This window comes from Anopheles merus, chromosome X (assembly GCF_017562075.2).
Source record: "Anopheles merus strain MAF chromosome X, AmerM5.1, whole genome shotgun sequence".
NCBI classification, from domain to species: domain Eukaryota; kingdom Metazoa; phylum Arthropoda; class Insecta; order Diptera; family Culicidae; genus Anopheles; species Anopheles merus.
Genome location: NC_054081.1, coordinates 5,753,247 through 5,775,464, shown reverse-complemented (window position 1 = coordinate 5,775,464; position 22,218 = coordinate 5,753,247). Strand labels below are relative to the sequence as shown.

The 22,218-nt window shown below is 50.2% G+C and overlaps 1 protein-coding gene across 1 annotated transcript; it reads right to left on the bottom strand.

Annotated features, from left to right (window-relative positions):
• Positions 1-8,093: 8,093 nt before the first annotated feature.
• On the bottom strand, positions 8,094-22,218 carry LOC121598067 (paternally-expressed gene 3 protein-like). Its single transcript, XM_041924602.1, has 2 exons — positions 20,829-22,218; positions 8,094-10,136 (listed from the first exon to the last, which is right to left on the bottom strand). The coding sequence occupies exons 1-2, from the start codon at positions 20,865-20,867 to the stop codon at positions 8,325-8,327; spliced, it is 1,851 nt and encodes a 616-aa protein (XP_041780536.1). The 5' UTR covers positions 20,868-22,218; the 3' UTR covers positions 8,094-8,324.

The window sequence follows — 22,218 nt, the reverse complement described above, 5'->3', positions numbered from 1 at the left end:
CGTACGTAACGCTCCGGAACGGTTCTGCCGGAACGCTTGCTCCCATTGCCTACATTTAGGCGCAATTCTATCCATCCCGAAGCGAGCAGCGGGCAGGCTAGATCGATTAAGCAACTGTGCGGGCCCATGAGAGGCAAGGATTTATCTTAGTTTTGAGGATTACTCACTGACCTAGTTAGGCGGCACACAGAGGGAGGAGTGTGATCCCGCACCGTCACTGGCACACGGTCATCACCATTTTGTGGGTGTGTGTGTGATGCGTACAACACATCGAGAGCGGAAAGGAAAGACTGGAAAGCGTGGGTTTGGTTGGGTAGAGGATTCTGTGCGCACACGCGGGTACTATTTGCCCATTGCCGGAACGGGTGCCAGAACGGGGTGCCTTTTGCTACGCTAGAACTCTTTGGAATGTTTCTCGCAACGTTTTTTTTTTTTTTTTTTTGAATACTTTCCCCACCATAAATGGCAAACAGGGCGGATAGTTGGGAGTTTGCAGCTCGCATGCTAAATAACCGAAATTCCAGCACCGTGGGACTTGCGGAACTCGACCGGGATAAAGCCCGGAATGTCAAACCGGGACGTAATTATTAATATTGATTCCATCCCTCCATACACACAAAATACCTGCCACAAAATACACACACACGCACACAAAAGCTACTGCACAAGGCAGATGGGAAACAAACGGACCATTGTACCTTCTCCCCCAATCCTGTGCACATCAAACGGTATTGCCCATCGATCGATCGCATTGCCCAAACCCCCTAAGCAAGAAAGATTTTAGCAGAAACTTTTGAGCAAAAGTTCCACCGTATCGATCCGATCGTTGCAGACAAGGCAAGGTACACCGTTAATGATTATTATCACGTTTGCAAGGCTCGTAAATGAAGCGGCTGGTGGCCGTGACAGTTGGCATCGCGGGCATCAGGCCGGAAGTGGGTCCCGGTATTGGGCCTGGTTCGGCCTGACCGTAGGACGACGGTAAAAGGTGGCTTACGCGTGCCAGTGTCGTTTGCACATTTTATCGTGTTAAAATCGTGAAAGCACGTACACGGTGTACGACACGGCTAAGCGAAGCTGGCTGGGTGCTAGTGCGGGTGGACGTGATGATGTCCATTCCGGGCACGTAAACTAATTTACGCCTTAACCTTTACCCTACCTCGCCACGAAAAAAGGCACCATCTCCCTCCCGAGTGGGGTGATCCACTGGTACAAGTGCAAGCAGTACAGTACGGTTTCGTTCACGTGCAAGAGCCCGTAAGTAATCAAAATGTTCTTAATTGTAATCTTGCCATGCACGACCCGAATGCTCGGTCGGTTCTCGGTGGAGTTTTTTTTTTACAGTCTCGCTCTCTATCATTCTCTCTCAAATTTATTTCTCTCTCTTTCTTTCTTACCTTCTCTGTCTCTCTTGCACTTTATCTCTCGCGACAATAAGACTCTCTCGCTGAGCGAGCGCGTTCGAGATAAAAGCTCTTCTTCCCATTGCAGGTTCGTCGATTAAAGCTCGCGCTTGCTCGATTTTGGTAAAGCTTTCGGTTCAGTGGTGTCAAACATAACCATAATTGTTAGCCTTTTCTTTCTTTTTATTTAGCAGTTATGATCCAAAAAATATCTTTTTCTATTGATCCATCCATCCTATTAATCATCATATGTACAACCGCCTACCCGGGTAAGTTTCGCACCTTTATTCCAAAACAGCTTTTTATTGAGAAGTCGTATCGACTTCCAATTTTAAAAATGCCTCAGAAAAGATGTTTTCCAACCATTTGCAAAAAAAAAATATGAAAAATGTTGAAATATTTTTGTTTTTAATTATTTAGTTTTATATACCCTTCACATGTACAACCGCCTACCAATGCTAATTCTACTACGATATGCTATGAAACATTATTGCGAACCTAAAGGCAGTTTTCATTCAAATCGAACAAGTAATTCATTCTTCCATACAAAATGTATGGGATACCCGGGTAAGCGGTTGTACGGTTACGTAGAGTTTTTTGGTCGTACACAAGACGGTTAAGCAACAAAGTTACAGTGCACTGGGACTATGATTAAAAAAACGAATACAAATGACAACAATTACACACCGGCCTCAGCTCTTTGACATCGTGCATCGTTGTGTAACTACAAGTACACAGTTTTTAAATGTGTATTTCGTAGCCATAGGAGCATTAATTTTTGTACAAAAAGTGTAAAAAAAAACAAACCCGAGCCCTCGATGAATCGCACAACTTCGGAGTTTTGAGGGTTAGAGGGCGATCGCGTTCATATCGCAAGCCATTGGTCGTAGTGTCGAAGTGAAAAAAGGAGAAAAAGAGAATTTGTTTTATTACGTTGTAAAAGGGGTGGATGTAAGCAGTGATTTTTATTTTAGAATGAATATGCTGTATTTTTAAATTGAATGAACTACATTTATTTACAGTCCGTTAGAAACCTTCACAAATCTTCACAGATGTTGGCACGATATTATCCTCGTGCAAATAAAACAGCACAATGTTTACAAAACCAACGAGCTGTCAGTGACAGTTCGAATAAATCGTCCGTAAATCCACCAGATGGCGCCACGGGTAGAGAGAAAGGGCCAAATAAATACAATTGCGGTCGCGAAGAATGTTCTACTGGAGTCAACCAGATCAGCTGGTCAGGAACAGAGCGCCATCGCAAACCGCGGTTAGTTGCGATTCATAACCTAGCAAAGAGAGGTCAATTTTTGAACTGAACGACAGTTGCAAAAAAATCTGTAAAAGCAATTCAGAAATACAAAAAAGCTGCACTCGTAGCAACACGTTTGACACCTCTGTCGTTACACGATTCATTAAGCTTCCTTTCTGACTTGAGCTTTTAAAGAGCTTTAAAAGCATTCCTTGCTAACAAAGAATACACACAGTGACGACCATTGTCGGTGCAGCACAAAAATTCAAATCAAACAAACTTGACGCCATCAAAGGATTCTAATTTATTCAATAAAATGACTGAACGACAAATTGCGTTCCTCGCTGCAAGGGTATGTGACAGTTCAAAGGGTCTTCAAGATGTTTAAAGCCTTCAATTATGCTAAAGAAACATTATCAAACTAGAGCCTAATGCATCTTCCAGGGCCAGCTTATTTGGTTCTAGAGACAAGTACAAGGATATATGTCTGTTGGTTGCGGTGGAACAGACTCCTTTTGATTTACGGGATGAAGTTTCGAAGATCTTTCGAAGAAGAGTCAAAGTACCATATGATATCCAGAGCGTTGACCAATGCTTCTGAGGATCAAAACGTTGTCGTTTTCCCAAATTAAATGCAGCGATCTTCTAAAGGAAAGTCCAATGTTCTCTTCAAGATATTTTAGATCCTTTCGATATTCTAGGCTTCACTTCATGCAGTACCCGATTTGAGCTTATGCTGAAGTACAAGTGTGTCACAAAACAGAGCACCAAATGCTCCTCAAACCTGTCTGTAAACGATGGCACGGACATGGTAGTCGCTGTCGGACGGAGAGATACAGATTGTACGACCTTCTGAGGTCGTCCTGAAGATATGGTTGAGAACAGTCTAATGAACATAACACATCTCAACGTCTCAAAATCCACGCCGATGAAAAACTTAAAGAATTGTGATTGCCAGATCTTGGGATAGGACCTATTCTTAGTGTCAGTTCTATATACCCGTATCCTTCTTTGTACTGAGCTTCTGTTCCGGTAAGTACAATCTTTATTTTGCAGATCTGAAGTCACTTGCGACTCGAAATCCTGAAGATATTTCCTCAAGGTAATTCCTCGAGGTATTGCATTCCCTCTCTACATCTGATCCGAGAATGTTACATCAAGGTCTAATTTTGCAAGCGATAACTTAAATTTAAGAACTGAGATAAGCTAGCATGACCCAAAGATATACATCCCCAGCGTAGTTTGCTCCATCCTTCACCGTTTTAATTAGACTCTTACTGCAGCAAAGTTTATTGACCGCAATGATTCAATTGCACCCGCATGAGCCACCCAGCCTGAGGCGATCGAATTGAAACCATCCCTGTCGGCAACGCTTGTAGCTATAAATGTAATCTGCCATCCATCTCCAGGACGTTCATCAGGGTTGCCTCTCTCTTTTTTTTTTTCGCTCCACCATCACCATCGCTTGTAGGCACTTAGTCAACCGCCCGAGCCATCTGTCAACCATGTCAGATTCCACCGTGTTCTTATCTGTTCTTTCCATTTGTTTTATGACTATCGAACGAAGATAAATGCATCGATCACACCCCGCCCATCTGCGCCCGGGCCAGCGCCGTACACTGCCCCTGCCCGTACATCACTCGGCGGGGTCAAAACGATTTGTCATCATCGGTGGCCGGTGGTGTTAACTAGCCCAGGCCCAGTTATCGCGGCGCAAATCGGCGTGCCAACACGCACGACACCTCTTGCAGTGAAGGTAAGATTGCGGACGTTGGAAGGGACACGCTACCACGAGATATGATTGCTGTCGCTGCAGTTGCGATGCAGATCCTTTGTTTTTGTTTCATTCCTTTTTTTTTGTAGGTTTTTGTTTTGCTGCCCCGGCGACCAGCCCCGCGCAAAGGTCGATGATCATGGGCGAGCCGAAGATCCGGAAAAAGCCCGGCGTTCAAGGACACGACGGACGTGCGGCACATCCTTCACGGGGCATCCCTCACGGCACACGGCCGGCCATAAAATCTAGTTCTGTGGCTGATTCACCGGGCTTGGCCGGTCCTGCCCTGCAATAACTTCATTAGCCACTGCCAGCCAGCCCAGCAGACACGCAGCAGCAGCAGCAGCAGCAACAGGCACCAGCGCTGGAAACATGAGCCGAAACCATCCGCGGGCGGATTATGCGATCGACCCATAAATTGCGCTTCGTTACGAGCCGACCAGCGCATTAAGATTAATGGCCGATGATTAATAATCCATCAGTTGCAGCTGCCCAGGCGGGCGAAGAGACGACCAGACCTCGGCTAATTACTCCAAACGCAAACGGTGGAGATCGTTCACTTCTGGGAGCGGGCATTGGTTTAGCAATTGCGAATCGGTTCCACTTCCGGCCAAGATGGCAGGGCACTCCCTCGTTCGCTTACCACCTCTGCCTTGCAGTCCAGCAGGAAGGTCGCTCAAGGGCGCCCGTTTTCGGGGACACGAGTGCGAGTGACGCCGAAATTCGATTGGCCTGATAATGGGCACCATTAAGCGAACGCCTCGGATATCCGCCGTCAGCTGACAAAGAGCCACTGCCTACTTGCGAGACAACGCCTACTTGGCACACAGACACACGCACCACCGTACAGTAAAGACAGGTTAGTGGGCAACACCCGTACTTCGCACCCAGGCACAGCGGACACCGCTCGAAAAAACCGTGTCCGGCTAGTTTTGCATACACCCGGGCCTGCAAGACCACTGCGTCCACTGCGCGTGAGAGAGTGAGTGAGTGAGTGAGTCTGTGCATTTTGTTCCCTTGCTGTTCCGTTCGCTGCCGTTCTTGATTTACATGCGGGCCCAACAAGTTCCCAAGATTCCATTTTTCCCGGCGCTATTTATAGCTACCACGACATCGTTCTGCCTCAAACGTGGGGGATTAATTCACGATGCTGCTGCTGCTGCTGCTAGCGGCTATATCCACATGATACCTGAAACCTAGGCCTAGGTATGTCCAAGGGTCTGCGTACACGTGTGTGTGTCTCAGAGCGACCACAACGATACGGGGTGTGATATCTGTACGGTAGAATCGCGGAAATGGATGGCTCCAACCAGTCTTCGACTCCCTCCTACTACCCAGAAAACAGTTCCCAAACTTTGGACCGCTCGGGGGCAGACTGACAAGAGAGGCGTGGCAGAGAGGCGTGTGCTGTTGCTGGTGGAAAAAGGAATACATTTATTACACAAACTGCTTATCGATGTAATCGATTCGGTTCCTGGTGCGGTACAGGTCATCCCCAGGGATGTTGGGGGCAGTGCGCGGCAGCGACACGTTTTGCCGGGAAGGTTCGGTTGCGAACACAGGCGTCGAAACCATGGCAAGAAGGCAATAGGCGAGAGAGCGAGAGAGAGAGAGAGAGAGAGCGTGCGTGAGAGTTGGTTGGGAGCGAAACGCGCGCACTTGCTGTGTGCTCTTGGAATTGTGAACGACCATTGCTGCTACTGCTGCTCGATCGCGTCTCTTAACTTGTATCACACCCTAAGCGCTCTGCAAAACAATCCCAGAGCCCTCTGTTTTGCGAACCGTACGCACTACTCTGGAGCACTGCCAGCCTATGCCAGCCGCGTATAGTTTGGCAGGCAGGCAGGAATTTCTTACAACCCTCACACCACACGGCTACTACCTATTAGATGTCTACCTATCCGTTCACTTATCCTTAGGTGTCTTAAACTCTATTCACCCCTTGGGAAGCCCCTGGACTTTGATACCTCCACTCCAGCAGCGCTCCCAGTAAATCTAGATTTAATGTAAATGTCCTAAAGATCCTAAACAGTGTGCAGCAAACTCGTCTGCTTGTGTTTTTTTTTTTCATTGTATTCGCTGCTAGTAAAACTAGACCGATAAAACCGACTTCGGACCTGCTAGGTGCTATGGCTCCAACCTCGTCGCTCGTCCGCACTCGGGCGCATCGCCAACCACCAAATCTGCGCAAAACCACAACAACAACAACAACTTAAAAGACAGATACAACCTACTACTAAACCTGCCCCAGGGGGAGGAGTGGGGGGGGAGAGGGGAGAGGACAATACTAAAACACTGACTTGAGCAAAAACGTCCCGGCACTCCTACCGGCAGAAGGACGGAGGGCGCCCCCAGAATACAGCGCGGCTGTGCGGGCGAAGACCACGCGCGGCGGTGACTTACGCGTCTAAAGGATAAGTTAAGTTAATATATCTACACTATTATCACATTTTAATTCAAATAAAGGGAAGGGGTAGGAGGAAGATGTGCTGATACTGAAATACATCCTGTTCTATTATTCTTATTTTTTTCGATCTAGTGACTGCTTACTGCTGTGAGTTCTCGCACGATACACATTGGAGGGAGGGGGAAGGGCTTGGAACACCTAACCCAATTTTTAAAGTAAAGTTAAGTACACAGAGAGATAGAAAAGAACGCACATCCGGAAGCGTTATGGCAAACTGACGAGCCGGGGGAACCGATTACCTGACCTTGACACCACTGAATATCTAACTAGCGGAGACTCCTGTCCCGAGCTCCAAGGCATTGAGCGCTACACTGCGGAAAATCCTGAGGCCTGCAGCTGTGTGCTTTTGGGGCGTTATTTATCGGTAGAGAGGGTAGTAGTGGACGGAAGCGAGTTTGGCGCGCGGCATAGGGGGGGGGGGTGAGAGCATTTCTAGGGTTGGGCGAAGCTGTCTCGCTGGCGCACTATTACCTACTAAAAGCTGGGGACGTCCTCAATGCTTTTTTCTTCTTCTTCCTGCGCCGAGTTGGTAAGGAATATGGCATCGACTACATGTACACGACTTCCAACTTGACACTTTTGTTTACTTATGCTCCTTCTTCATCTTCCTTCTTCTTCCTTCTTCTTCCTCTTCTTTTTAATCTTCTGATTCTATTTCTTCTTCTTCATCTTCTTCTTCTTCTTCTTTTTCATCTTCTGGTGCTGCTTCTTTTTCTTCTTCTTCTTCTTTTAATTCTTATTATTTTTTCTCTTTCTTCTTCTTCTTCTTCTTCTTCTTCTTTTTCTTCTTCTTCTTCTACTACTACTACTACTACTACTACTACTATTTCTTCTTCTTCTTCTACTTCTTCTTCTTCTACTTATTCTTTTGCTTCTTCTTCTTCTTCTTCTTCTTCTTCTACTACTACTACTATTACTACTACTACTTCTGCTTCTACTGCTTCTTCTTCTTCTTCTTCTGCTTCTTCTTCTTCTTCTTCTTCTTCTTCTTCTTCTTCTTATTCTTCTTATTCTTCTTCTTCTTCTTCTTCTACTTCTTCTTCTACTTCTTCTTCTACTTCTATTATTCTATTATTATTATTATTATTATTTTTAATCTTCTTCTTCGTTTTCTTTATCTCCCTTTCATTATCTCTTTCTCGCTCTCTCTTTCTATCGCTCTCTCTCTCTCTCTCTCTCTCTTTCTCTATCCCACTCTCTCTCTCTTTTCTATCTCGCTCTCTCCCTTTCCCTCTCTCTCTCTCTCTCACACACACGCACCTCTATATGTATCCTGTACGCTACCGTCTGCTTCGCTAACATCCTCCCAGACCTGGCTGACTTGCGCGCCTACAACCTGCTCTCGCTCGCTTCGCTCTTCTATTTGGCTACGTATGACTCGACTTCGGATGCTAAACACACACACACACACGCACACACACACACCACTCACAGGGAGAGAAACTTGAGCAGTGCGTCGTAGATCAGGCGTGGATTGATGTCGGAATCGGCCGTATACCGGACGCCGCGCAGATTGCCATCGTTGTGCGACAGCACGCCGTACTCGCCCACGATGAAGCCGTCCGGTGTTTTCTCCTCCACCCGGTACTTGCGGTAGTTGCGGCCCTCGACCACGTACCCCACCTTCGAGTCGTCGCCCGGGCCGAGCACACCGGGTGCAAGCGTCTGGACCACCGCCGCCGGCTGCTGCTGCACGCCCAACGACTGCCGTGCGTCCTCCTCGCCGGCGCCTTGCCCGTGGCTCTGCTTCGGCACAAACTTCCCGATCGCGCTGTGGATCGAGCTGCCGGCATCCTCACCGTCGACCGTCGGTGCGTTCAGCTGGTCGTACGGGATCTTGTCCAGCTCGTTAAACACCAGCCGCACCGGTGCGGTGGACGGTTCCGTGCTGGCGGCCGGTTCCGCCGTCGTAGTCGTCGTCGTCGTCGGTCTCGTCGGGGTCGTCGTTGGGGCGGCCGCCGTCGTCGTTGGATCGGCCGGGCGCGCCGAGTAGACCGTCTGCCAGTAGCTGGACGGCTGCGAGTAGATCTTGGCCGGCTCCGAGTACACCTTCGCCGGTTCGGAGTAGATGCGCGCCGGCTCCGAGTACACCTTCGCCGGTTCGGAGTAGACGCGCGCCGGCTCCGAGTACACCTTTTCCGGCTCGCCGTAGATCCTGGCCGGTTCCGAGTACACCTTCGCCGGCTCGGAGTAGTACTGGGCCGGCTCGGAGTAGAACCGGGCCGGCTCGGAGTACATCGGCGACGGACCAATGCTGCTGCTCTTCTCCCTCATTGCCGGCTTCAGCTGCGCCTTCTGGTCGCCGTCATTATCGCGCCAGGCTAGTGTGCCGCCGTCACCCGCAGTTGGCTTGCGGTCGTGGTAGCGCACCGTCTGGAAGGGTTGACCACCGGCGGACTCTTGCTTGCGCTGCGTGCGGTAGCGCTGCGGGGAGCCGGCTGGCGGTGCGATCAGCTTCGCCACCGCCGACGATTCCCCCTTGGCCGAGTCGTCGAGCGGCGCCGGCTCCTCCTCCTTGCTGATCGTTGGGCTGAGCTCCTCGACGGACAGCTCGGTCCGGTGGGCGTGCGAATGGTGCGCCGCCGACTCGACCGGCTGCTGGATCGCTTTGGCCCGCTTGGCGGTACGCGCAGCGGGCGATCGGGCCACCACCGGTGGCAGCGCTGCCGTCGTTTGATCCTCCTCCTCCTCCAGCGGCGGCACGGTGGTGGTGCTAGCGTCATCCAGGGTCGTCAGCTCGGCACTCTCGCCCGCGGTACCACCGTTCGCCTCCATCGGCGGCGTCGTTGGCTCGCCGTCAACGTGCCACGAGGCTGGCGGCGGTGATGAGGTAGTGGTGATGCCCGGATCGACACCGTTCACCGACGCTTCTTCCTCTACCGTCGTCGTGGACGGTGTCGTACTGGTGGTGGTGGAGCCGCCATTACTGCTGGCATGCTGGCCGCCCCTCCGGTAGCCGTAGAACCGGGTGCTGCTCCGGTCCAGATCCTCCTGCGACGTGAACAGTGCCTCGATCGGCAGTATCGTGTCATCGTTCGTGCCGGACTGGTCGAGGTAAAAGTGCCGAAACTTGCGCAGCCCCCGGAAGTTGCGCGCCGGTGCAGCAGCTCCGCCACCATTCGCTGCACCCGATGATGGTGATGTTTCGGCGGTCGGTTTCATGAGTATCGATAGGAACTCTCGCCCTGATATGATGTCACTCGGTGCAGGAACGCTGCCTACGCGAACGATGGCCAAAATCTGCGAAAGAAAGGGATCGGGAGGGATGAAGGGGAAGGGAAGGAGGGAAGGACGAGAGAGCAATCATGAATTATGTTTCTTCTTACTTGTGTTTCTTGTGTGCATGCCCTTAAAAAGGACTATTATAAACTGTACCCCCTGGTCAGAGAGTGATTCGAACCCAAGACGGGCACGTTTTTTAAACCCATTCGTTTACCACCTCGACCACCGAGCCCGGGCAAATGATGGTGGATAAATCCCATTCTTAAGCACTACTTAACATTTACTCTTTAATAGGCAACAGACAGTAAACTAGTGTAGTAATCATTTTTCAATCTCTCGTTGTGTTTGAAATTCAGTTTAGTTTATGTTGGGGGCTTTAGTTACGATTCTAGTCAGTCAAGTCATTATAATTTATTTCAATTTGACAAATCGAAAATCAAACAATTTCGTGATGTCATCTTTCTTTGTAGACATTGTAAGAGTATTTTCGCTTGGCTACGATTCAACACTTAAGGCTCCACTATGCCCATCAGCATAACAATCGAGTATTTATTTTAGATGCAGCTCTGCATTAGGTCCCTCGAGTAAAGATTTTAACCATATCAACCCAGCTGCCATTGGCAGTGAATACTTAAATGCTGAAATAAAAGTCTAAACTCCAGCGAAATCAATGATTGATCCATTCGCTTCCCTTGGCTTCGTGCAAACCGCATGCCTTTCGATTGGAGATTGAAGCTGAACTGGCCCGATGAGGAAAACAGAGGGAACTTATTGGTCACACTCATGACCATGACTCCGATGCAAAATGCGTGGAAAAACTAATTGAGAAACATCAACCAAATAGCGTACAACTTCCAAGAGAACAGCGAAAACTAATCATTTTATTAGCTTTATTTCATCGAAATCGTTTATTGCATTTGAAACGATCGATGAAATGATCCAGATGCTGAATCTTACAGGTACACCAACCTCATCACACTCCGTATGGAGCTTGCCGTAAGTTTGGTGCACTGAAAACTGTTTCAGACATTTCTGATCGACTAATTCTTTCCAACCAAATCTATGAAAAACAAATTGAAACTTTTGAAGATAGTTGGAGCAAAGATGTTCAAAACAGTTCGAGGATCAGCTGATTAACTCCCATGCAACCTTGCAGTAAACTAACACACTTGGATAACATCTTCCGTGTGTTCTGTGCGATCAAATTAAATGTAACGCCACGCTTTGGAACAGCGGTCAGCATCATTTCCTGCCCGCCCAGAACCCCAGGAACACCCCCCTGGAGTGACATTTGCCAACTAATTAGACAGTTTTAACTACTTACCCCCGCGGGGGGGGGGGGGCGATCGTGTGATCAGAAAGGTTAATTCCCCCATTTTCGCATGAATGCGTGTGCCGCCGCTGGTGAGTATTTGGTAATAAAATTTCACCCCGAATGCCCCAAGGTTTCCCCCGAAACCCCACATTTCGTTCACCGAATTTTGCTGAAGTATTGCGATTGGCTTCAGAATTCGTTTTTACGCCTCCTCCAAACCCAAGATGCTTGCGGTTTGATCTTCCCGGAAACACACGCCTGCGTGTGTGTGTGTGTGTGTGTTGGATGTGTGTAATTTGTTTCGTGTGTCGTCCTCCGTTCTTCGCACGTTCGCTGTCCGCACCGCGGCGCGAAGGCGAACGACCCAAGCGTCGGCTTGCGAGAGGAGTGGTCAGGGCGTTGTTTCAGGTTTTTTTAACTGCCCGCTTTTATTGTTTCCCACACACACACACACGCCCCTTCCGTTCCGTTCCTTTTCCGAATGGCACGTCCCCCCTGCACATTGAAGCTTTGCATCGGAAGGGAAAGAAGGCAAGACGACTACACAAAACACAAAAATCACGGCAATCGATGGAAACTCATGGGGCGGCAACAGTCACACCGCGTACTTGCCTTCTGAGGAAGATAAAAGAATGGGGTGGGGACAGGAATGGGGGGCGGCACACACAATCACCCCCAGAGTCCAGCGTCCAGGCATATCCCTTCGGCAGGCTGGCAGAGACAACCATACAGCAATATCCTCTGGCAGCCTGGCCCCGCGAGGCGAAGCATAAACAAAGAGTTCACGACTCAACAGTGCACAGCGAGCGGCGAGCGGTGGCACAGCAAAGCACTCGCCATGCGAGAGCCTAAAGTAGAACGGCCCCAGCTACACACCGTGCCGGCGGTTGAACGAACGGAGCGAAGCAAAACCAGCAAAACAGAGACGCGCGGCGCGCGAGAACGAGAGAGAGAGAGAGAGCTACTAGATGGATGTACAAGAGCGCAAACAAGGGGCGAACCGATCGCGAAGTAATCGCCCGATCGGCACCACCGCGCAAATTGCGCCCGAGGGGCACACAAATGGCAAAAGGAAAGGAAAAATCTCGCCGCTTCCTCGCCCCCCCCCCCCGGAACCCTCGCTGCCCCACAACAAAACAAAACCCTATTGGAACGCAAGAAGCGACCCATCCTCGGCTGCACCAACATTGGGTCGGCACGCAAGCCAATTTCATGGCCATCCAAGGCCGTTCAATGTCGTTAGTGCGAGCTGGTACGGGGAGCGGAACCGCCGAACGGAAGAAGAGAAACTGGACAGCAGAAGGAGGCTTTGTTGCGTGCCAAGCATTTTGTGTGCGGGTCGCACGCGGGACATCCGTGATCTGCATTCCAGCGGTCAAATCGGCAGGTTGCATACGTTGTTGAGACTTTTTTTTTGGGGGGGAGATTTTCGGAAGGCTTCCAGCTTCTGGGGCTGATCAGGGCAGGGAACTGGGCAACCCGGAACCTTCCCATGTGCCAATGATTAATCGAAGCCAGTCGTAACACAAAACAAAGTGAACCCGACAAACTGCAACCAAGTGATTCATGCGCCCTGCCCGAACTGTCGCACACCGTTACAGCGAGCGCGCACATTGCGATCCGGTTCGAAGGACCAAATCTTGCCCGACCCAAAAGGGAACCGAATGGGTGGCGCGCGGGTGGCCTTTGCAATGGCCTTCACCACTGCGTTTGACCACTTCTTCGTTTCACTGTATGTGTGTGTGTGTGTGTGTGTGTGGTCAGGTTTGCATGAATGGACAGTAATTAGCTTCTAGCTACCGTGCTGTGTGGTGTGTGCGCGCGCGCGCGTGGGTGTCGAGTGTCCGCGCTGAACCCTTCTGCAGAATAACAGCAGCAGCAGCTAACAGCAAAAAAGCAACACGCCATGCCCTGGTGGCCCTGAAATGCTTTTGCACAGAACACATTCTACTCGTGCCAGTGTGCAGGCTGCGGGTTAGGGCCGGCCGACCGCTGCGGACTGTCTAAAAGCCTAAACCTGCCGGATATGTGTATCAATGAATGGTAACCGGACCGTTCGGCACGACAAGGCAGGGCCTCAGGGCGGGTTTTGCCATTGATGAGCGTTTCCCTCCCCCCGCGGGACGGGAAAGACCCCGGGTGCTTGTGCCCAACTCAGCCCACTGCTGGTGCGCGACCCCGTTAATACACCGAGGAGCCTTCCGGAGGCAGTCGCAGAAGCAGTGGCGTCATCGGAAGCGCTACTAAACGCACAACCTAGGCTTCCTTGCTTCAAAACTGCGCAACGGCACGTCACGTCGAAAAATGGAACCTCTTTCTAAGGTCCCAATTACACATGGCCCCCCAACCGCTCCCCCCTATTTTTCTAGAGCGATCGTAAGCGATCAAGAATTTGCGTCAAACAGAAACCATTAATCATGACGCAAATCATCCTTTTAAGTTCGGCCGTGTGACGTACTAGGTCGGCTTTTACGCAGGGGGTGCGGCCACGAGAGCACAGCGAGCAAAACAAAAGGATTCCAGCAAGGATCGTGACCCTGGTGCGTCACGGCATGTGCTCAAGATATTCGCCCCTTCGGCTCGCCATTTGCCTCACACCGAAGCTGTTGGAGCCGTCAGCCAGGGATGTCCGGGGCCGTCGCGGGTGCAGAGCCGCGTCGCAAATGTCACTGTCAGCCTGTGTACAGGCTGGTCGGTCTACGCTCCCACCATCCGCGAGCATGACTTTGACTCCGTTAGGCGACGTTCGAATGGAAAGTATCGCGTTACAAACGGCTGGCGCTCTCCCCGTGGGCTCCAACTCCAAGAAGTTGGCGCAGTAGCAGCGGCAGCTGAAAGTCTGTCAATGTCAGGTGGTGCGAAACGGCCCGGGCGGTGCCTTCTCCGGCCGCGGCTGGGTGTAACCGGGTGGGAAACCTAATTTCTTTCGGTAACACTACACGCCGGCGCGGAGGCATCCGATGCGCACTGGTCTCATTTCGGTTAGGCCTTGCTCTCGATGCCAAACGATACGGCGAGCGAACGGTAGGAGTGCGCGCGCGCGCGACCGCGTGCCAATGCGTTGAGCCACAAACCTTTGCAACTCTGGCTAAAAACACACACACACACACACTCTGGTCTGATGCCTACTTTCACTTCTGAGGTGCAGTTTGTAAAAGAGAATCGATGAATACTCCGGATGCATTCCTCCCGACATTCTTCGGCGTAGTGGCGTAACGAACTGGCGAGGACATCTTTACTGAGGCCGGGGTCATTGTTTTTTTTTGCAGAAAAGGGGCCTAATTTAAAGAACTTTTTAAATTGGAAGTGCTGAATTGCTGATGACCTGACCTGTTTCATAACATCAGAAAGATAGGATCAGAAATTAGCAAACTCCAACCAGTCATCAGTTCATCAATTCCATTTGCATGCATTCATATACCATGGTTAGAACTTGCAGAGAGTTCTTTGCCATACTTCTTTGTATTAGAACCTCCATGAAGGGGTTATTAGCACATGGAAATTGACATTAGACCATCACGTCTCAATGATACGCAATGATATAGACCAAGTTTAATTGATATGCACGTCGTTTACTTCAGCAACTGAACATTAAATATTTCAACTGTAAACTGATTTCCCAACCATTACGTAATTCTAGCGAAACTACCCGACTGTTGTCCAACAACTCAAATGGTTGACATCATACCTAAAGGGATCGAACGTATGCGTTAAGAATAAGGAGCGTTACTTCAGAACTATTCATGACCTATTCAGGTGTTTCGAAAGTCAGCATTCTTGGGACCACTTATTTATTTGTACTGTATCCTGTATTGCATGTACTGCATTCCATGGTGTTACAATTCATATTGAAGTCTAAATCTGATTTCTTTTCTCCCCGGATACGGTGAGCTATGAACCAGTGGTGGGAGCTTGGAATCGGACCTACCCGATTCCGATTCCGTGTTCGGAATCAATGCCGGTTCCGATGCTGGAATCGATTCCGATTCTGGAGTAGATTCCGGAGCCGATTCCGGAGTTGGTTCCGGAGCCGATACCGGAGTTGAATCCGGAGCCGATTCCGGAGCCAATTTCGATCCTCGTAACAATTCCGGAGTTGAATCCGGAATCGATTCCGGATTCAACTACGGTATCGATTCTAGGATCGGAATCGGCACCGGAATCAGAATCGTCTTCGGAATCGGAATCGACCTGGGAATCGCAATTAGCTCCGGTAACGGAATCACTCCAGAAATGGAGTTAGCACCGGAATGAGAATTAGATTTTGAATTGAAATAAGAAGCGTGGGAAGCGAAATAAGTTCGGGAATCTCCATGTGAATAGATCATTAAGAAGTAAATTTTGATTGTTTGTCGCTATCAACATGTAGCATTATTGGATCCAAACGCCTATTCCTATGAAGATACAGAAACCGACTCCATTTCGAAGCCAATTCTGATTTCGGAGTCAATTCCGATGTCGGAGCCGATTTTGATTGCGGAGCCAATTCCGATTCCGGAGCCGATTCCGGAGCCAACTCCGGAACCAATTCCGGAATCGATTCCAGAACCAATTTCGGAGCCGCTTTCGGAACCAATTCCGGAGCCGATTCCGGATCCAATTCCGGAGGCGATTCCGGAGCCGATTCCAGAAACTGATTCCGAATTTACTATCCGGAGAAAACTTCGGAGCTAGTCGGAATCGATTCCGACGAAATTTCAATTTTTCCCATCATTAATATGAACTACTAAAATGGAACGGATCTTCAAACGGTTGCGCATAGACACTGACAACCAGCTAGGCATAAAAAATAAAGTTTGAAGCTTCCAAGGATCCTCTCAGAGTTGTGTGTTGTGCCAAAATCGCCCGATGTACCCCGATATCCATGTTCTTGCTTTGCGGGGAAGATTCAAACGGGAATTGAAACTGACTGGCCTTGTGAGAACCAGCCCTGGATGTACTAGTCCTAATCCAAGCGAATAGGATGCTCCAGCAGTGTGTTATTAGACCTAGATTACAGATTTGTTCACGCTTGTTCGTGATATGTCGCTGCCCGGCAACGCATTCCGAGCTTAAAATCTTAAATCGCCCAGTTGCTCATTAGACTGACAAATCGATCGATCCATCAAACGGCGAACGTACATTGTGTCAAGTTTTTTTTGTTTTCGGCAGCAGTTGTTTGCTCGACTTGGTCCGTTCTTGCGAACCGCGGGACTGCGTACATTGATCGCTCGACCGTTTTAAAATACCAGTAGCAGCGCCCAGGCGGGTATAACAAAGAGCGCGCCACCGAAATAACACCTTCCCTTCTCCCCCCGGCATCTGTTGTTATCGAGCAGAAAGAAAAAAAAATCGAATGTATTGAAGGAACCGCGTGGACAGAAGTGGTGGAATTAATATATTCCCTTAGTGGCGCAAGCGGGCGCGCGATCGTAGACGAAAACGTTACGAGTGCGCTAATTACCATTTTTGCAAGCTAAACTTCATCCCGCCGGCTCTCAGCAAAGGCAAAAGCCCCCTGCCCCACCTTTCCCTTATCCCAGAAAGGATAAGGAATTTTGGGAGTGTTCGCGGCGCGCTCGGACCGTGAGAAACCGTCTTTTGTGCCGACGGAGAGCGGCTAGAGTATGATTATCGTGCTCCATTTTGTCGCAGCCGGGGACCCCTCCCGCCACTGATCCCGACGATAAGCGGGGGAGATGGGGTGCAATTTAGGGGGGAGAGTTGCGAACGGTGCGCATTGTCAGGGTTACGTAATTGCGAACGCATTCTAGCATTGGGGAGCAAGTCTCCACACTAGCCACCAATATATGTATACATCTATCACGATGGGCCGTAAGTAACCCTCTCCGTTACTTACTTCCGGGCAGTCCGCTTCCAATCGGTCTAACACACACACACACACACACTGGCTGTCTTGGCATCCTAGGGACGGACTGCTGGCTCTTCGCGCTAGTTGCAGCGTGAGTGTGCAAGCGACGAACCTTGCGCTCCAGGGATAGTCCCCTCGCGGTGAAGAGCGTTATTGCTGGGTACGTGTGTGCTACTCTGTATAGTAAGTCTCGGGGACCTGCAAACCTGTATCTCCTTTCAAGTTCACAGTCCATGCGGTGCTGGCGGCGGTGCGCTGGCTCCGTCGGGTGGTGCCCCTTTTGCAAACTTGTCCAGGACAACAAAAAAACAGCCCGATCGGCCGGTCGGCTGCAACACGCCTCTGCGTTCTAATTCAGCGCATTCAGCGAGCTCTGCCACAATAGGACGGGATCTCCCTTCAATTCCGAAGCACCTTCCCCACTTTGTGCCCCTTAAGCTTTGGTTTGATCCAGTTTTTTTTTGTTGCTGCTGCTGCTGCTGTTGCTACGTTCCCTTCCCATTCAGGTTTTCAGGCGAGTTTTTTTTTAGTGTGGCTATTGCCTTTGAATTGTCACACCGAATCGCCCGATTGCCAACTGTCCGTAACTGTTTCCTCGTCATATCGCGCCGTAGTCACCGATCGATCACGTGATTCGTGCGAGCCTGAGATTAGATGACGTACCTTCACGCTGGGCGGAAGGTTGATATCGCCCCAGGAACTGCGGATTGGAGCAGAACGACGTCATCTGAAAATACCAACGCCCCCAAAAGCTATGGCTTGATAGTTTGGGCCACACTGCCCTTTTGGACGCGACCAGGAAGGGGCGCCACTCTTGCGGTACATCCCGTTCGCGCGTTTCTGCTCGCTCGAGCAACAAACTACAGTTTAAACACTTTGATCCAGTGGCCAATAACAACATTCAAAAAAAAAAGCGCCACTAATAATAATCAAAACCATCATATCCACTCACCCATTGAGGTGGAGTGGAAAAGTGAAAGTCACTCCACCCGCGCGCGCGCGTGCGCGCGCTCTCGCAGCACAAACCACGACGGTTGGGCCCTTGGTCACACGCGCCCACCCCGCCCCAGAAGCCGCCCGCCATTCTTGGTACGCCGAAACGGTACAAAAAAAAACCATTCCTACAAAGAACCAAAACAAAAAATCAATGAACCACAAGTGCGAGCGGGCGGGCGGGCGGGCGAGAACCGTTTGAGCCTTCCGCCAGCTTCCCGTTTCGCCTGCCCTGTTTCACAAGAAGGACGGCCTGCCGAGGTCCACGAGGCGGGGTGGAAATAAGATCAAGGTTGAATACTAATTAGTTCGCGCGGCAGCACCACCGTTCCTTTCCAGGTTGGAGCGGCCGCCGAACAGAACCGAAACGCCAGGCAGGCGAGCGAAAAGCGAACCCAGAACGGGCACCACCTCCTTCTTCGGTCGCGTAACGAGACGCTAGGAATGGAGGAGGGGAGCGAGAGAGAGAGAAAGGAAGCTAAATAAAAGCAGGTCCCTTCCCCGTAGAGCGATCGCTGATCGGTGGCAGGAGATCCCATTTGTGGCTAGCCGATCGTTAACCAGCCAAAACCTTTCATTATCAGGCGCCCAGGGACGCTGGGACGCATTACGGCGTTCTGGATGATGCTCGCAAACCAGCGTTTGGCAGCGGAAGCCGGCAACAAGTCGCGGCAACCACCGTCAAGGCGGCAGGATCGATGCAGGAAACACAGCAACAGTATCGACTAATGTCTGAGGAATAGATTCCAGGCTTCAAGTTCGGTGGAGCTCCAAAAGACTGATGATTAATGAGCTCCAAAAGTTTGGAGATGGTGTCCCAGCGTTGGTGATCAACTCCAACAGTATGAAGATGATGCCCCAACGTCAAGAATTCCTCCAATGTTTGCCAAGTTTACAGAATTTGTTCTTTTGCGAAACCCTGTGTCATATCAAAAGTTTGGAAAAGTTGCTCAAATGTTGATGATGAACTCCAAAAGTTTGGAGACGGTGTCCCAACGTTGATGATCAACTCCAAAAGTTTGAAGATGAAGCTCTTACGTCAAGAATTCCTCCAATGATTGCCAAGTTTACAGAACTTGTTCTTTTGCGAAACCTTGTGTCATATCAAAAGTTTGGAAAAGTTGCTCAAATGTTGATGATGAACTCCAAAAGTTTGGAGACGGTGTTCCATCGTTTATGATCAACTCCAAAAGTTTGAAGATGATGCCCCAACGTCCAGAAATCCTCCAATGTTTGCCAAGTTTACAGAATTTGTTCTTTTGCGAAACCTTGTGTCATATCAAAAGTTTGGAAAAGTTGCTCAAATGTTGATGATGCACTCCAAAAGTTCTGAAAGAATGCCCCAACGACGGAAATGAACTCCAAATGTTTGGAAATGATGCTCTAACGTCCAAAATACTTTGGAATTTCTCCAAAGTTTCAGCGACTTCAATATTCTTCAATATCTTAACTCTTTAACTCTCAGAAATGATGCGTCAAGAATTCCTTCAATGTTACAGAGGTCACAGAAACTTAAAAAAAATCCTTTTTCCAAACTCCGAAAAATATCCAAACTCTGTTGGAAATGAGGCTCAAACGTCAAGAACTTCTTCAAATGTCCAAAAAGTCACAGAAATGAGAATCTGTTTTTTTTTTTTTTGAAAAAGGGTTTCATAGAATTTCAGCAAAAAAGAAAACCCAGCTGACGAGAAGGTCACGGCTGTAGGGCACGGTTGCAAGCCTATCGGTAATGCAACGTGCCAAACCGGCGTACTGCTTTCACTCCTCTCTCTCTCTCTCTCTGCCTACCACACACACATACACCCGCAGAGTTGCGCAGCAAGAATGCGCACGACCGTACCGATTCTTTGCACAACCTTCCGAGGTCTCGGTGCGCGATCAGTCGGAACCGATCGGACCTGGCAGGCGCTGGGGTGAGCACCTGTGGAGGCAGGGAGAAGGGAGCCCATGTCTAGGGCAAGGTTGCCCGGCGCTAGCTCTGCACATCGGAACCGCACCTCGATGTGTCCTGTTGCCGCATCCTCGCAAATGTCAACCCTGTCAATCCTGTCAAGGGACATAGCGACAACAACAGCAACAGCAGTAAAACCGCAAACGCACACAGCCATTAGACCGGTCACAGCATGGCTCGGCTTGGCTGTTCGCTCCTTCCTGAGTGGATCTGCCCCGCGCTGCTAATTGATGTCAATGCTACACACTGGCCGAGTGGCTGACGTGTTGCGTGTGGCGACTGACACCACTGGCTCAAAGCGAGCGACCGAAATATCCACAGTGTGGTGTTGTTGCGGCCCCCAAAAGGAGGAGAAAGTTTAGGTTACCCGGGACTAGTCGAAGAATCATTCCAAAGCCTCCACCCAAGTGTTTCTAGTTTGCGAGATCTTGCTGTGCCGCGCGTCACCTTTTTTGGAGCAACTTCTCGGGTGGGCCTCCCCAGCATGCTGGATTCTGAGTCACCGTACGTGCGTGCTTTCCCACGATCAAGTCCAGATTTACGGCGCCTTAAAAAAACGGAATAGTCCCCTTCAAACCCCAAGCGATCCTGACGACTTACCATTAAAAAGCAGACACTCGTGGTAACGATCTGTTCCATCCTCCCGGCGGTGGCTGCGTGCACTTGGGGCGATCCCGGCTGGTGACCCGGTGTTTGGCTGCTTTGAAGACGCTTTGGAGCACACCCAAGAAGCACACACACACACACACAACGGTGCTTAAATGCGGGGAACTCGCTCGCTCGCTCTCGCGTTTCCTTCTGTTGACTCGATTCACTTACTTCCCGGTGCGCCGATGATGCTCGGCGTTGGAGGAAGTACGGCAAAGAACTGAAACGTTTTTGGAGCGCCTGTGCGGCGCCTGTGTGATACCTGGACACCTGGAGCTGGTCACAATCACACCTCACAGTGGGAAAGAAATTACACACACCAAAAAAATGGAAGTACCACTAGCACAAGGGTTTTGTTTTTCTTTTCCTTTTTTTTCCCCCCTTTCGCGTATGGACGCAAATTGCGCGCTTCTGTTTACAGTTTGTTCGGTTGCAGTTGTTTGCTTAAACTGCCTTAATGCATCGCATTCAGCGTAGCCGGGGACGCAAATGGGCGCCTAGGGTCAAACGCTGCGACTGCTGATGCTGCCTCGCTCGCCACTGATGCACCACTGGATGGGCTCGTCCGGACTGTTCCGACCGACAGGCGCTGGGGGCGTTACCCTACTGGCGGAACGGTGCACGATCCCAACCATATTGCATCCTGCAGCAGTGCGCCGTAGCACGCCAGCAATGAGACGCCAGAATATCCCGCGCCGGGTTCGTCGTCTGCGTCGTCGACTGCAAGCGGAAGGTTGAGCTCGTCGTCGGTGGCACCACGACCGTTTGATTGATGCGTGACTTCTTCCACACTGCAGGTCGGTCCCCGCTTTCAAATCGGGCAGGCTCGCTCAGGCTATTTTGGCGCTCGAGTTCGGACGATGTTGGATGCTCCAAAATTCGGATCTGTCAGAAATTTTCCAGATTGTTTCCAGAATTTTTCCAGATTTTTTTCCAGAACTTCGCTAATTCTCACATCGTACTGTTGGGTTGATTGGTTGATTGGCTGTGACCAGGGAAAGCTATTGTCAACCTGTCTAAGGTAGAGTGTCCTTGTCGCGCTGAGCCTACTTACGGCCCTAATCTTTACTACTTAACCACACACACACACACATACACACACAAACACACTCCGGCAGCTCCTGGCTCTCTCCGGCTGCTTTGTGTGCGGCGCGTTTCGGCGACAACTTTCACCTTTCTCCCCGAAATTTTCCAACCACACAAACTCAGGCCTTGCCGAACCTCATCCGTTTTCGCACACGGCTTGCGATAACAAACGCGGACGCGCGCACACACACACGTACTCCTAGCTCTCCTCGCTTGGCAGCTCGGAGCGATCCCGAGGCATCTATTCTACAGCGCG